Source organism: Cyclopterus lumpus, chromosome 3, assembly GCF_009769545.1.
Source record: "Cyclopterus lumpus isolate fCycLum1 chromosome 3, fCycLum1.pri, whole genome shotgun sequence".
In the NCBI taxonomy this organism is placed as follows: domain Eukaryota; kingdom Metazoa; phylum Chordata; class Actinopteri; order Perciformes; family Cyclopteridae; genus Cyclopterus; species Cyclopterus lumpus.
In genome coordinates this window covers 13,866,529-13,882,986 of record NC_046968.1, presented here as the reverse complement: position 1 = coordinate 13,882,986, position 16,458 = coordinate 13,866,529, and the positions used below count along the sequence as shown (strand labels likewise).

The window sequence follows — 16,458 nt, the reverse complement described above, 5'->3', positions numbered from 1 at the left end:
CATCATGGAAAAGTAAGTGTCTCTGTTATAGCATGTATTCTGTGTATGATGCAGAGAAACCAAAACTCAAAGCTGTCTGCCCTTACTGGTAAAATCCATCTCTGGGTAGAGTCTCAGATACCTTTGCCAAGCAGATTAAGCAGTACAGCAAAGGTGAACTCCTCACAGCCTTAGAACAAGGCCCAGATTTACTTATTGAACCACTAGATGGCACCTTTGCTTTATTTTATTTTTTTTCTAGTTACAATATATCTACTGTGCATTGTGCTGTTATAATTAAGGCATACACTTCAGGAATAGGTCAAATACAATTTAAGAAAAACTAAAGCCCCCCAGAATCCAGCTCCTTATACATATAAGTATACATATAACTTGCAGAAGAACGGGTTCCCCTGTATAAAGTTAGACTCCCCCCTGCAATCTTTGACAAAGAAAAAATGCTTGATAATAAAAGTTAACCCGTATTTGCTTAACGTATTTAAGTAAGATGAAAATAATCTTTGAATACATATTAATTGATAGACATTGTGGAAAGTATGGGGTAATTCTTTAAAAGGTACCAGATTTCAGCATTTTGTATAATTTGCAGTTTAAAGGCAGGACTTAAATGAATGACCTAAAAGTATAATTAAAGGGATAGTCATATTTCTCACCCGCCGCTGTTCTTGCTTCTTATTAAGACAAACCTTAGTATGAATTCAGATTTCTGATCTAATTGAATTCATAATACCAAGAACAACCAAAAACACAAGTTAAATCGTTTTACCCATCTAATCTCACTAGATGGCAATAGAGAACATGCATTTAAAGTTTTGAACCTCACTTTCAATATAGCCTGCTCACAATCATACTGCAAAGAACAGCTGCATGTTTCTGCATAATGTTCTGCATGTTTTCACTTAGAATTGCTTATAAAAACAGGGGGAATATCGAGTTAGTGCTTACAGGAAAATATAATAGCCATGCTCGTGTGAGCACAGGGGACACCAAATAAGTGGCAATGAATCTCTTACTAAGGACCCGGTGAGTTGACTTAGTACCATTCAGTGAATTCATGATTTGATCTAATGTAGTAAATGTGTTGATAAAGTGTTGATTGGACTGTGAATTTCTGCAATACGGAAAAACAAGAAAAGGAATAAAGCCAAAAGAGAAATATGCTATATATACACACACACACTTTTTATACCTAAACTCCTACAAAATGTGAAAGGAGGGCTAATAATATGTCAAGTAATGAGGTCTGCAGCCCTTAAGTTCTGTTCAGTCTCGGGGGTCCGCTTGAATTTGAAGGTCACGATCAGTGCTTTGTTGGAGCAGTTTTTGTGATGCCCTCGGAGGAATGTAACACCGGAACCCCCTGCATCGGCCTTTTTGTGTCCCAACCATCTTCCATTGAAAACAGATGGACGCTTCAGTCTCTTCTGATGGCTTACAAATATGAGCTGAACCAAGCAGGAATGCGCCTGGCACCCTGTCTGCCCTTTTTTTTGGAGGGGGAAGGGGGGGGGGGGGGGGTGTCATAACTAGGGGAATGTAGTGAGAGGAGGGGAGGCTCTAATGAGACCCTGTAATCACTTAACAGAGACCAGGCGCTCTGTGTCTCGCTGTAGCAGTGAACACAGAATGCCACTTTTTTTACCACCAATTTACAAGAGCCATGAGCAAAGGAGGTCTGGACAAGGTCTAGATTTTGTATGCAAAATGTTTATTGAATAACAATGCTATTGCTTTGACACATAAAATAGAACACATTTACAAATATATATATATATATATATATATGTATAACACATATCCTATTACCACAGATTGCAAAATAATAATGACATATAGCTACAATGCCCTTATATATATTTCTTCCTGTACAAAAATAGTTCTATCTGCATAAGTACTTTAATGTAACATATATATAATATTTAAATAAAGGGATTCATATATACATATACCTGCAATAAAAAACAAATATAGATTGCACATGTTTTTGTACAAACAATAACAATTTCAAGTATATTTCAATCCATTGTGGACTGGCACATATCTCACAGAATCTAAGACATTTCCCTTATACAGTGTCCACAACTTTATATAAACTGAGAGCTTCAGAGCTCTCTAGCCTATTTTCCTGTTTGGCATTGCGATGAAGATGTCTTTTCCTGATGATTCATTTGAATTTAAGTCCAAATGGAAAAGTGCAGAGAAGTACTGACAGTTTGGAACATGGTGGTATAATCCTTAGAGGATAGCACATATCAAAGTCCTGGCCTTGAGGAAGAAATGTGTAAAGTCCAAGAATGATAGAAGAGAGTTCCCTCTTTGAGCCAGAGGAAGTGTCCACTTTGCCAGGTATTAGCACTCTTCCTTTCCCTCTGCCAAGCAAAGAGCAGCACCTGTAGCTCGCTTCATGCTGTGCCATCCAGTGTCTGTACGCCTGCTGCAGTTGTTTGCACGCTCTACATCGCTGAGCTGCAAGGCTCTGCCTTTATAGAAACTCAGTGCAGCCAGTCTCGCTCTGACTCAGTTCTCATGCCTTGAAAAATGTGCCGGGAAATACTTGGCAGAAGTTTAAGGCATTTCGAGAATTTTAGAACAGAGAGAGGATACTAACTCCCTCGCTTTTGTTCCGAACTCCTCTTGCTAAGTGCTGCTCATGTCCGTCTGAGGAGCGCCTCGAGCTTGTGAACTTGTGACTCAATTGCGCTCCACACGGGCCTCAGCCTGCCATGCTCTAGCCTCAGTGTGACTCTGTGCGCTGGGAGAGATCGACGCCTCCGGCCGTATCCCTGTGGGCTGATCTTGTCAACAGGGGCACTCCCGATCTTCAACTTGTTGTTGAGCTGGTGCAGGCGGTGTGCCAGGTCGTGCACTGTACAGGTGCCCAGCGAACAACCTTGTCTTCTTGATTGACTGCCTGAGTTTTTAGACCTCTTGGTTCGGACATTGATGTCAGTGCTGGAGGACAGAGGGAGAAGAAGAGAATATTAATCTATGCCGTTCAGTCCTGAGTTGTTAATGGCAGAGTTTTCTCTGCTTATGTATTCCTTTTCTATGACCAAAAAATGATATGATGGCCAAACGGAGACAGTTTTGCACACTTTCAGGATAGCATAGGGCATTAGGGTCTTACCTGGAATGTGGCACCAAAGTGTCCCTGACATCTTCCGGTCTGACAAAGTACTCGGACTCTGCTGTCTTCTCTACTGATACACTGTCAAGATCCCGTCTCAATCTGCTGCCGAGCCATATGCTTCGCCTGGGGGAGGAAAACAACTCTTATTTAGTCTTAGGAAGATCATTCAGTCACAGACTTGACCGACTGTCACTTTGTATAACAAATAAAAACATTTTGATTATTGACTTATTTCCTCCTTAGTTAACTCACCTTTTTTTCAACTCTGGATTCACTTCAAGTTCCACACAGTGCGCGACTGTCGCCAGCAGACAGCAAGAGAGAAAGGACTGGATGATCAACTGCATTTTGACTCCTGTGGAGAGTAGGGAAAACATCTGTTAGTTGTGTATTCATGCTATAAATTGATATTAAACTTCATGAATTCCCTCTTGTCCCTCAGTGCATGTTACACTCTTACGGCATTACTATATGTGCCACACTGGTACTTGCTTACACAAGAGTCCAAAAGCCAAGTTATTTGCATTATCATTCATTTATTTAAAAAGTTAAGCTAAGGTCAGATTTTGCTCGGCTAAGTAAACCTACAACCATGCTTTGGGCCCCCGGCCAATAACGCGAAGGACAGTCTACCATTGCGGGGTCCAAAATAAACTCAGCTCATAAGTCATCTGGTAACTAAAAAAACATAGCAAAATCGATTGCAACTTATAAACAGTATATGATGTACTGCCTCTGTCAGATGCTTTACACCTTGAAGGCAATTCCTTCACAGACGCACACATTGAGAGCTGCTTATATAACCGGGCAGATAACCTGTCCTTGTCCTTATACTTGTGCCCTGACCTAAAAAAAGCAAGTTTGAGCCATCAGCTGGTAGCAGAGCAAATCACAGCAATATAGTTGTTAAAAGAAAGTGCACATACCTGTATTTCAATGATACAATTCAAATGGATGAGAAAGCTCAGTCAGCTGTAAAAGAGTACTCCACAGGTTTCTTGAAATTGCCACTGGTTCTGTGAGGCAGCTGTGTCTCACTCTGCTAATAGCTCCTACACACCAGACTGGGAGCCTTTATACAGGAGGTGGGAGGGGCTCATGACTGACACACACAGTCTCTCATCCTTTTCCCCCACCCCATCCAGTACACTACTGCTGTGCTTGCCTCTAACGTAGAACAACGCAACACCAGAAAAAAGATGGAAATAGAAATGAAAATGATTAAAGAAAATAGTTTTAGAATAAGTAATACATCCTGTGTATCCTGTTTTAACTCTTTCACTGAGTCAACACATTAACTTTTTCACGGCTCAGTATAAATGATGCAATCAACAAAGTTCTACAGTTCTCATAAAATGTTGTTTGTTTTATGTCAGTATATGGATACAATGGCAATAAATCAATGGTCCTCAGTTCAGTAAGTCCCATAATACACTACACATTGTCCCAGTAAAAGTACAATGTGTTCATCTCAGCTGACAGCTTTCTATAGGGGGAGAGTATTTGAAATCTAAATAATCACAAAATAAAAAGCGATATGTGAACCTTAAGGTCAGTTAGATATAGTTTTTGTCACCGTTCTTTTCAGTTTAACTGGCTAATTGGATATAATTTAAGGAATGTTTCCACAGTCTGCTTTTTAGGGCACTCCCTGACACAGTGAAGTCCCATGTTAGCTTTGAAAGTACACTAGATGATGAATTTGAGATTTGGAACAAGAAAAGCATTGAGTAACTGATTAAATAGAGTAAGTATGCCCAACTGTAAACACAATATATTCAATTTATTTGCTTTTACAAGGCAAATATTTGACCCCGGACTTACCATTTATTTTTATATTTGGATAAATGCAAAATGGAATTTTACAATTTATCTAAAAATAATAGTCAGAAAATGAACTTGAACAACAATCTAAGACATATGAACAATATTAGCGTAGATGTATTTTTTAACCAGCCCTGTTGATTTTGTGCTGTTATAAATGATAACTAATATGACATTTTTGCCTCAGGAATGCATATCCAAGAAATTATTTGAGAGTAACGAGAAAGCCATGAAATCTGCCTGCATGTCTCACCCGCTCACATTATTTGACTTTACGGGATAGTCAGTACAGTGAGTCACTCTAAACCTGCATGCAGCATGTTTTATATGGGAGTTTTTCTTGATCCGATGTGAGGTCCTGGGACAGGGATGTCGTATGTGTACAGATTGTAAAGCCCCCTGAGGCAAATTTGTAATTTGTGATTTTGGGCTATACAAAATAAACTGAACTGAATTGAATTGAATAGAGTTAAAGCTAATTAAGTCAAAATAACACAGCAAAAAATTCTTTCTTTCTTTGATTTTATTCATGATTGATCTGTCAGGCTGGAAACAACCGCGTCCGTCGGTGGGCTCCATGAGGCAGATGTGAATAATAAGCCCTGAAGGGAGAGAACCGTGCACAGAAAGTACTATCACAAATAATGCATTACGGAGTTACAAGTTTTTTGTTTAGCCAGCTTCATATAGCTCACAACTCGTGTAGATCAGTCTCTGTCTGAGATGAGCATATTGTTAAGAAGAGATAACCTGTCCCTCAGAAACACTGAGTATAGGATGCCAACTAAATTAAATCGTACAGTGTATGAAATTCTGTAAATACCAGAGAAAAAAACATTGAGTTTTATCAGTGTAGAAATTCCACTGCCGAAACTTTCACTAGGTATGGTTTCAATTAGTGTTTTAGAGTTGCTGTAATGCTTTGTTAGGATATTTGTTTCAGTTTCATTGAAGGGAAAAATCGCTCCTGTGGGCTCTTTCAACATAATTTTAGAAATACGTAACACTTGACATTCCACTCTAGCAAATAAGCATTCTGTAATTCATATCGTATTGCTTTTAGTCCCCGATGTAGAGCCTCCCCGAGTGTATTTATATCTCATGTGACTCAACTCAAAGAATACATAAATGTTAAACACATGTGCTGCAAAGCAGCAAATGTTTTGTAAGCACTTTGTAATGATAATTGCCTCCGTCAGATAAGTAATCCCCTTAGTTTAGTTTACAACAAGAGATTGTGCAATCATGACAACACATTTCTGCTGTTGCTTTTTGGCTCCTTATATAGAAATATGTTGTTTGTCCTGCATGAAGTTGCTGTCATAGGATGCAGTTTTTATTTGTCCTTGTATTCGTACGAGCAGATATGTGTGACAGGAAACCTGAGCAACTAATGCCAGGTGTGCCAGGAAATAGTGTGTCAACCCCAAAGGCACGGACTTGTCAGGTGATTCATAATTATTATAATGCCATAAGGGTCACAGGTTTGTCACTTTGAAATGTGTATTGATTGAGGCATTCCCATCATTCTTGTGAAATTATAAACACTTATTATGCAAACACTTGGTCGGCATTTCTTCATGTTTTGGCTCTGTTTCAACTATTTGACTACCTCTGCCTTCAACCTGTTTACTAGCAAACAAAAGTGGGATAGAAAGAAAAAGAGACTGAACACCGTATGTCAAATACAACCATGTTAAGTTTGAAAGAGCTATTTTAAAACACAAACGATTGACTATGTGACTTCCCAGAAGATTGAAGCGTTCCATGAAGTTGCCTTAAAAAGCACACAAATATGTGAGTCCAAGGAATAACCCCTGATCATTGTCATGTTGCAAAAAAAAAAGATATATTTTTTGTAGTGTATTTTATCAGAACTAGTGTTTTTCGTACTGGTGGCACTTGCGGTGGAAGATGAAAGACCTTTTCCTGACACTAAATCCTTAAATTATTATACTGAAAAAAGAGGGCAGCAAGTCTCGAGAAGTAGTATATTATCACATAACCTGCTGAACATAATACTGATGGAAATATTCTGCATTGGTTGCTATTCAACATGCATGTCGAAGTGTCCTTGAGCAAGACACTGAACCCCCAGCTGCTGCAGGCACTTCACTGTAGCCCACTGCTCCTTAATAACTAAGGATGGGTCAAATGCAGAGAAGAATTTCCCCACGGGGATCAATAAAGGATATATTATTATTAATATTATTATTATTAATCTCCCATTTCTGCTCTTTTCAAGCTGGAGCTCCAGTAAATCACCTGTTGATCACTTTCCCACTGTCGTTATCAATATATTTCTCTCAGTTACAGTACATTATAGTCTTATTCTAGTGTGGGGACCGCACAGTTTGGCCCTAAAAGAGCCTCTGTTGGGATACAGTGCTGTATTTGTAAACTCAAGGGCCCACGCCCATGGATGTCTCTCTCTCCCGCACGCAAGCGCAGTGACACTCCTTCTGTCAAACATGGCTGTGCTATGGAGGCAGGAAAAATGCTGAATTGTGTTGGTATTACTCGGGAAAAGCAGCAGACATGGCTAGATTTGCTGACTATTTCATGGTCGTCGGATACGATCAGGAGAAAGCTGGTAAGTTCCGACGGAGCGGCGGCTCACAGATTGACCCGCGGGGCTGAGGTTTGTGTCCAGGCCGCCAGGTCAGTGTGGGATGATGTTGATGCTGGTTAGCTTTGCGCTTAGCTTCACGTTAGCCACACAGCTATCAGGCGACACTGGAAACACACTCTCTCTTTGTATGTCCTCATAAACCGGCCGGATAATGCAAACCATCCGGCGGGCTCGCGTTTAAAGAGCAAGTACACGGCTGGTGGCAAATTACCAGGGGATGTTTACACACGACAGGCTGCGATATTTGACTTTGATCAATCGAAACTTCATGCATTCAAAATCTGTCACATCCTGTCCCCGTTGATCGTGCTGCTGTCAGGGTCCGGGGGGCTGGTTTTCACGGCCAGCCTGTGGGACACACCTTGCAGAATCCTTTTCATGATCACATCGACCCAAACGTTGCTCCTCGGTGGTGTTTGTGGTGCGAACACAAGCGAGCTGGTCAGTGTTCGCTCGCCGGGGGTTTGCATCCATGTTTAGTGTGTTCGTGTCTCTGGTCTGGTGGCTACACACGCCTCGTCCTGCACGCTCTGTTTTTCGGGACTATTTGTACGCACTGCGGCCACACATGTCAATGATTTGTTGTGTTATATTTGTTTTTTTTGTCGGAAGAGTGCTCCCACTTTTCTTCATGTTGGGCGGAACGTTTTACAGCTGCGAGCAGAGGCAGGTCCTTGAACTCAGCCTCTTCCCCCCCTCTCCACTGTTGCTCTGCTCTGGGAGCTCCCCATGCTTCCTCTCACATGTTGTGCCTCAGGTCCAGCCTCACATTCTTTTCATCTAAGGAAACAGCTTTGCACACATTTCTAAGCATTAATAGATACGTAGACAGACAACCTTTTTGGCATTGCACTCCCACGTTCATACATGGGGTTTTATAAATACATAAAAAGGCCCTCAAACCAATGTGATTTATCGCCACTCATCCACTTGTGTGGATCCAATTGTAACGGCGCCTCGTTGGAGGAAGTAAAACACATTCACTTACCCTGCCACAAGAGAATAAAGCTTCAGTTCCTCACCTTGGTGGCGTCCATCCAGCGCCATGTGTGTCACAGAGAAGCCAGAACAGCTGAATCCTCTTAGCCGCCATTGCTTGCGATGCACAATAGGTAAACAGTGTCTTTCATCAGCTCTGAGCATTCAAGCGCCAATTGACAAATGCACATTTTGTGCTCCGAGGAAAAAATGTTCCTAGCGTCACCAGAGGAGTCTGAAAGTATTCACATTTAGTAAGTCTCGCCACACGAAGACACAGGCATCATGAGTATAGTTTACGCTCCACTGGCCGCTGCTGATTATAATGATGAAGTCGATTGTGGAGAGAGCAAGCAATACAAGTCTGCCATCTCAAATTGTGGTTGATTAGAGCGCTGCAACAGGCTTATGTCTTATCCACATGTCAGCCTCTCTGTAGGACTCCATACTGAATTATATGTGTCTATTTGTTATGTTTTCCTGTGTATTGTAGCATATCAATTGCTGGTTTGGGTTAGATCCCTGCAGAGATGCCCGCGTCTACAAGTAGAAGTGATTTACTCAGAGCTGGAAAATCCAAATGGCTTTTAGATTTGAAAAACAGGAAAATAAATGGCAACTGCTTATTTCTCTAACTATTGAGTGCCTTTGCTCTGTAGAGTTGGCTGATAAAAAACGGTCTACTCATAGTAATAATATGTGGCAGGTCGTAGAAACAACATCTGTTCCTGTCCACCCAAACCTGGGTCATCATCAAGCCTCCTGCTCTTTGCTGGCTTTTGCTCCACTGGCCTGACCCACTTGTCATCGTTAGATTACTATGGATGGATTAGTTGGAAATTATGCTAAGTATGCAATCTGTTGAGGAATAGACTCTATTACATTTTGCAATGGATCAGAATTACACTGTAAAAATAAATCAGTCCCTGATCAGAATCCATACCTTTTTTTTATTAAACTCAAATTATATTTGTCAATAATACATGGAGTAGTGATGGTGAAAAATGATAACCTTTGCAAGAAAGAGAAAGTTTTCGTTTCAAAGTAGCATAAACCTGGTGTGTAGAAGTAACAGTGTACCGTGGTGAGGAAGCTTCTCTCATGGGGACACAGGGTGATGTGGAGGTAGGGTTACAGTACAGTGGGTTTGAAGTTGCAATATTGTATCATAGAGATAGTTACTAAAGTATAGCAAGGAAACATTTTAAATTACTGTGTAGTAAAGTTCCTCTCTGAATTATTTGTATTACTTTACAATTGCATGCTCTGGTTTTATTGACTTGCTTATATTGGTCTTTTCATTGCAAAGATTTGTTCCCTTGTGAAGTCCAGAGAATGTGTCTCTAGTAATAACACTTGGTGACGTATTTAGAAACATTTATTGAAAAACCTAAGTGACATAAAACAAATGAATATGCGGTGAGGAGTATGATGGAAGAGAACATGACCCGAGATGCAGATTCCTCCAAAAAAACTGATCAGAGTCTGCTTCCCTGGGGGTCAGTGTCATGAGCCGCAACCCTTGGAATTATTTTCGTGAATAATGTTGGAATGTGAAAACGCTTTCTGGTTTATATCGATGCAGTCTGTTTTGAATCTGCACTTTATTCTGTATTTGCCTTTTGCATTGGGACGCTGTCTCTCTTTATTGGCAAGTGGTAAATACTGTTTGCCATAAATTATAATTTGCCAAGTGAAAAAGAGGAATTTGCCCAGCTGCTTTTCTCAAACAGTTTATTGGACGGATATCATCACTTTTTATTGAACCAAACTGCTTTTGCAATGTGTTTCACAGATACAATGCTTAATCTGTGCACGTTTTTATGGTCTTCATGTTCTGTTCTGCACTTGGCGAACGCCTTACGTGCTATGTTACATAGCACGATCCTGCAAGATGACAAAAGCAATACTTCCAAATTATTGAAAGCAAAATAGTTCCATCCGCAGATTACTTTTGGCTGTGTCTATCTGTAGCGATGCAAGTGTGCAACCTGTATGAAGTCATTTTTTTCATCAGATTAGATGCTCAGATGCTTTTCAAGGATTATTGTAGTAGTTGTACCTAGAATGACTTCATACTTGGTTTTATCCTCGGAAACTTAATGATTTGACTTTTCTTATTTTGATAACATTTTATTTATCTATTATACTGTCAAACAAAGAACCAAACAGGATAGATATTGTCAAATTACCGAGCAATAATAAACAAATGACTTAACGGGTTGCATTAACATAATTTCTTTTTTTAAACTGAGTGACTCAGAGGAGCGGCTTGTGGTGGAAGGCGATAGGCATTGTTTTGAACCTCTACTCAAGTGGAAAATTCAGATACTGAGCCGATAACCAGGACCCTCGCAACTGGAGATCTGTATGTCGGTTCATATGAACGTATGTTGGCCTGTTGCCTTTGACATATACCTCACCTGTGGGTTTTAAAGCTGTGTGCATGGACTGGATAAAGTTGCGAATGGATTTCCCTTTTTGGGATAGGTTGATAAAATTGTCTAAATCTGAGGAAAAAAAACATAACGCACTCAATAATACCAGAGCATTGATAATAAATTGCAATCACCCCAAGCAAGCTCATTGGCCTTTTAAGATGCACAGTACCCAGAAGGAGTTTCTGTCTTTATAGCCTTAACGATGTGGGTCAGAACTATCAAAGCCATGTCCTTTTTTTCTTCTCTGCTTCGCCAAGGCTTTCTTTTCGGTCACTATATCCACAACATCTGATAACGGCTGCTTCACCTGCGTTTGGACTGGCTTTCTAAAGTTGTGGATATTCTTCCCAGAGTTTCCGAAAACATAGTAAGCTTCACTTCCATTATGTCGCAAACAAATAGTTTTACCTCACGAAACGGAGCTGTGGTGTCCGTAGCTGATGGAGGCATCATCAGCTCTTGATGGGAAGTTTGTTGTTTGGCTGATGTTAGCAGCTGGAGCAGACAATTTCCGTCATAATACCGTTTCCTGCCTTAATTCTTAGTTATGATGTGTTTGTTGTTGCGTTATATGAAAAATTAGTCTAGAGGCAGTTGTATCTGTGGCTAACTTTATTAGTCCAACATTAGCACAACACAGAATACTAATACTGGATTCCTACGATGCCAATCGCTGGACTATACAGTGTGTGTATGTATGTATGTATATATATATATATATATATATATATATATATATATATATATATATATATATATATATATATATATATACACTGTATAGTCCATATATATATATATATATATACATATATGTGTGTGTGTGTGTGTGTATAGACACACACATATATATATATATATATATATATAATATGGACTATACATGCCCCCCCGCCTGACATCACACCTCTCACTCTGCTCTTCAATAAAATAAGACCATTACACAGTTGTCAGGCTTGTTTAGGTCTACACCAGCTGAAGTTCATAGTTTCATTGCCGGATCCTTTTCGTTAACTTCATGTGATCACATGCTTCGGGCTGGCTTCTGAGCTTAACAATGGTTCCCTCATTTCAGGGAAATTCCTGCACAGCTGTAGGTTGCTGACTGCATGAAATGTTGTGCTTTTTCATGTAGCATTGCCCTTTTCATATTGCAACATGACATTAAATCTTTTTTTTCCTTTTTCTTTTTACCAGAAAATGCAGAATATGCCTCTTAATTGGTATAGTTGTTTACTAAAACTTGATTCATAAGCCAGAAAGTTTTCCCAAGATAAGAATGTTTAGGAAGTGGCCTAGGACCTTTATCAAAAAGCTACATTTTGATAAAGGCTACATTTTTGTTTACAAATCTCTGAGTCTGAAAATACGTTGCGTAAACAACGTTTAAAAAAGCATTAACTCCTGATAATTAGTCCAAGATTCTATTTGACAGCTTTTTAGTCATGCTCAGGTGACGGCTAAGCACCGTCTGTAACTTAGTCAAGTAAGTATTACATTTGGCTAAATAATGCCACAAAGCAAATATTGTTTGCATGCACTGACTTAGGAGACCCGTTCAACAGCTGGAGATGTTGATTTCATGGTGTAGACGCCAGACCTTGAAGTGCTGCCATGTGTTTTGGTTGGTTTTCTAAACCATTAGTTAAGTTGTGTAGTCTGTTTTGTTTTATCAGCAGTAACATATACACATGAGGGGGATACATGAAATGAGGGGGGCAGTGTCTTTTCCTGGTTTTAAAAACTGCATTACATTAAGGAAATATCATTTTATAAACTTTACATTTCTAGCTGTTCTTTTATTTGCTTTTACTGACTTAATGATTATATTCACATGACCAATAGTGGTGTAATGGACCAGTGTTGATGATGATGTGTTCAGGCTCTGTTCAGTGAAAATGAGTATTGGGCGAAAGTAAATTATACAATCAAACAACAATATGGATCATCAATGATCTGCAATTTGTATCGGCAGCATACATTCAGGAATCTCTAAAAGCTATATTTGTTCCCTTTTTTATTTTGTGCTGATCCGATCTGTTATCCGAACTGAGAGTTTTATGAGTGTTATCAAGGATCTAATTTTGTAAATATTTTGTAAGCACCAATGGTCAACACTACAATATCGTCGCAATACCGGTTAACATATTTGGTCTAAAATATGGTGATATTTAATTTTCTCTATCGCCCAGCCCTATGAAATAAGCTGATTATCACATAATAACAGCCTCTGCATGACCATAAATCGGATCAATCAACTGGTGGTAACTGACCTTATACCCAGGCCCGGGGTGGGTAATTGGGAGAATCGGGAGAGTTCCCGGTGGGACGCTTCACTTCTGGGCCGGTCGAGAATTGTATTTGTTGACATTTGTCACGTTAGTTCATCTTCTCTTAAAGTGGACGACACACGTTCCGCATTCTGACACCGCAGCCTCTGCATGGGTTGTACCATGCGAGGAAGTTCACCCCTCCCAAATAGAGTTGGTTCGGTCCGTAGCCCGTCTTTTCCAAAAAGTTTTCTCAGATAGGCTACTGATAGCTGGGCCGGCCCGACCGCAGCGATACGCGTCATGGAGGACGGACGGGAGGAAGAGGGCAGGAGGGGCTGAACAAGCCAGATTGAAAAAAAGAAAGGCATTGGAGGAGGATGCTGCCAAATGTGCCAAGCTTACTGATTTATTTTCAAGAGGACAAACACAAGTGGCAACTGGTAAAGAGAGACAAAGGCCTAATGATTAGCAACGTAACTATTTGGCTAACGTTGTAGCCTTGATTAATAGTGTTGTAGCGTTGTCAACCTATTCCCAAGCAACATATTAAATTGAATTAAAATATTAGCCTTTTTATATCACCCAAAATATGGCGATCCATAGACTTTGCAAATATTGATATATAATATTGATATTGATATTGAAGTATGCAGTAGTATGACTTAATTTTTCGTTGTAGCTTCGGAGCAGCAGATACGACTATAAGAAGTATACTGTACTGTGAGTTGAACTGTATACATTAGTTCAATATGCCTCTTTGTTAAAGAGTGGGATATGTTTCAAATGTTTTATTTATTTATTTCAGATTTTTGTTAATTTATCAACCTATCCTTGTGGAATATTTTTTGTTAACTTCTCATCTTAAGTGGATTATTATTGTTGTATTTAACCTTTACATTATTTGTTGGACCATGGTATTAATAAAAAAAAAAAACTACAGGATAGTAAGAGCTGAACTGTTGCTTCATTTATTAAATTTCCACTACCATGGAAAAAAGTGGGCTGGTCTTGAGCCTGAAATTCCCGGGCTGAAAAGTGGCCCCACTCATACCTGTAGGTCGACTGTGGCTCAGTGATAGAGGAGGGTCGTTCTTCAATCAAAGGGTCGGTGGGTTCTGCATTTGCATAGTTTTGCGTAACAAAAGCGTACGTCTGGAGGTCACGCTTGTGCAACTCCAACAGCTGCGCGTGCTTTCACCTGCTCGTTTTGGAAACTTTCACCTGCTCACCTGTGTTTTTTCTTTTTGACAGTAGGTGGTTGTACTTCTTACTCCACTACATCTCAGAGGTACATATTCTACATTTGTCTGACAGCTTTTGTTAACTTTTCAGGCTGTATAGGCTAAGACATAAAAAGCATGTTCATAGCGTTTTGAAATACTGTTATTCAATTGTGTTTCTTTTCTAAATAAACGTCAAGTTGCACTGATGGATTTACATTCACTCCATCATTCTATTGAATACAATGTGTGTTCACTAGTCAAACCTCTTGTGAGAAACGGCTCAAAGAAACTCTTTGATATTAATTGATGAAAACATGATCACATTTATTCATACTGTTGTGTTTACAGAAGTTAACAGATACAATGTATATGCAATGAGCAAGAATTTTGACCCGGTCAAGGATCTGGAGCCAAGGTTAGCAACCACTGTTTGTGTATCAACTGTTTGCCAAGTGAGTTCCCAATCTCAAATTACTGACAAGTAATTAGTGGATGAAAAATTATTCAGGTCCTTCACTGCAGTAAAAGTACTAATACCATACCGATGAAATAATTCACGACAAGTACAAGTTCTCCATTCAGAACCTTAGTCAAATAAGTTATTATCACTTACATTTACTTTAAGTAGCCCTGCAGTAAAAAGTTCCCCATCAGTGTTTTACTGTTATATCTGATGTTTCAGGATATATATTGCTGCATTAACGTGTATGCTGCATGCTTTTAACTCCTTTATACAATGTTGGCTACAGCAATGCATCATATTCTATAAACTCATCACATGTCTTATATTGCATAATTAGCGTGCGTGGCTGTTTGCGTTGCACGCTCGGGACCTCAGCAACAGGTGTATGATCTAATTTATGCTTGCGGATTTTGACTTTTTTATAGACGCTGTGCTATGTCCTCGTCTCTGTTATTATCTATACCCTTAGTCCCAAAGGCAATATTTTGTGGTTTTATCGAACACAATGTTATGCTTCAATCCATATTTGCTGGCGTTTAGCCTTTAAAAAACTACATTTTGACTGCTGTCAAACGTGTTTACTCTCCCACTCGCACTATTGACAGGGCGATCTAGCAGCAATCTAACAGCACCATAAATTACATTCATATAACACCAGAATAATAGCATACCTTTTTTTGGTATGCTACAGCAATGCGGTAAAGCATAGCGAAAGCCAGGGAAAAGGAGAACGGGAGATAATAACAGGCATTCCTTAATTGAATATTGTTCTGTTATCATGGACATTTGAGGACCATTATCGTGGCCGAAAAATATTTCATTGAACAATAATCTCAAGTCTAACGTTCTTTTATTATTTCAGCATCAACCGGCTGCTTGCGGTTAGCAACGGTGTCACATGAATGTTGCTACTGAGAGTAAGATGGCAGATGTGGAATTGTTTCACTCCGATAAAGATTTACTTTTCTGACTTCATTGATTATTTTCTTTTAAACCCCACATTTGGCAGCTTCTGAGAGGCATTCAGACCACAATGGAGGAGTTCCTTCCTCTCTGTTGCAGAGTTTAAAACTGACATATTGGGAAACTCGGCTGGCTACTGTTACACTACTCTGTCTGTTGATAAGGTGTTATACTTTCACTGCTTTGGGATTTCTATAGCTATTCAAATCATGATAAAGTTCATGTCAGCAAACAGTTTAGTCGGAACACTTAAACAGATGTGACAGATGTAATAGATACTATTAGGGGGGGAATTAAATACTGTAATACACGAGGCCATCCCTTCCTGTGAAACGGTTTTCCTAAGCTGACTTAATAATATATCTTAAAGCTCATAAAGAGTTGAACTAAAATGAACTCAGTCTGAATGTGTTGAACATTGTTTTGAACTCTGACTAGTCTGAATATAATCAACATAAGAATATTAACGGATGTAACCAGGGGCTGTATAACACATTTTATCTCATTGTTTGCTGGAAAAGGGACAAACTA

The 16,458-nt window shown here is 39.5% G+C and overlaps 2 protein-coding genes across 2 annotated transcripts in view; one reads left to right on the top strand and one right to left on the bottom strand.

Annotated features, from left to right (window-relative positions):
* Window positions 1-1,795: 1,795 nt before the first annotated feature.
* adma (adrenomedullin a) lies at window positions 1,796-4,168 on the bottom strand. The gene is made up of 4 exons (XM_034526318.1): window positions 4,057-4,168; window positions 3,383-3,485; window positions 3,128-3,253; window positions 1,796-2,952 (listed from the first exon to the last, which is right to left on the bottom strand). Exons 2-4 carry the CDS (start codon window positions 3,475-3,477, stop codon window positions 2,649-2,651), a joined length of 525 nt encoding a protein of 174 aa, XP_034382209.1. The 5' UTR covers window positions 3,478-3,485; window positions 4,057-4,168; the 3' UTR covers window positions 1,796-2,648.
* Window positions 4,169-7,364: 3,196 nt separating this feature from the next.
* The window catches only part of sbf2 (SET binding factor 2), an 86,439-nt gene continuing 77,345 nt past the window's right edge, over window positions 7,365-16,458 (top strand). The window contains 1 exon segment of the mRNA XM_034558141.1: window positions 7,365-7,547. Within this exon segment, the coding sequence (XP_034414032.1) occupies window positions 7,493-7,547 (55 nt within the window). The 5' untranslated portion in view covers window positions 7,365-7,492.

Bases quoted from the DNA above. Each gene is read 5' to 3' on its own strand.
- adma (XM_034526318.1), bottom strand. From the start codon at position 3,477: ATGCAGTTGATCATCCAGTCCTTTCTCTCTTGCTGTCTGCTGGCGACA. The intron at 3,254-3,382 runs GTGAGTTAACTA...TTCCTCCCCCAG, and splicing joins AATCCAGAGTTGAAAAAAAG to GCGAAGCATATGGCTCGGCA. The intron at 2,953-3,127 runs GTAAGACCCTAA...TCTGTCCTCCAG, and splicing joins ACTTTGGTGCCACATTCCAG to CACTGACATCAATGTCCGAA.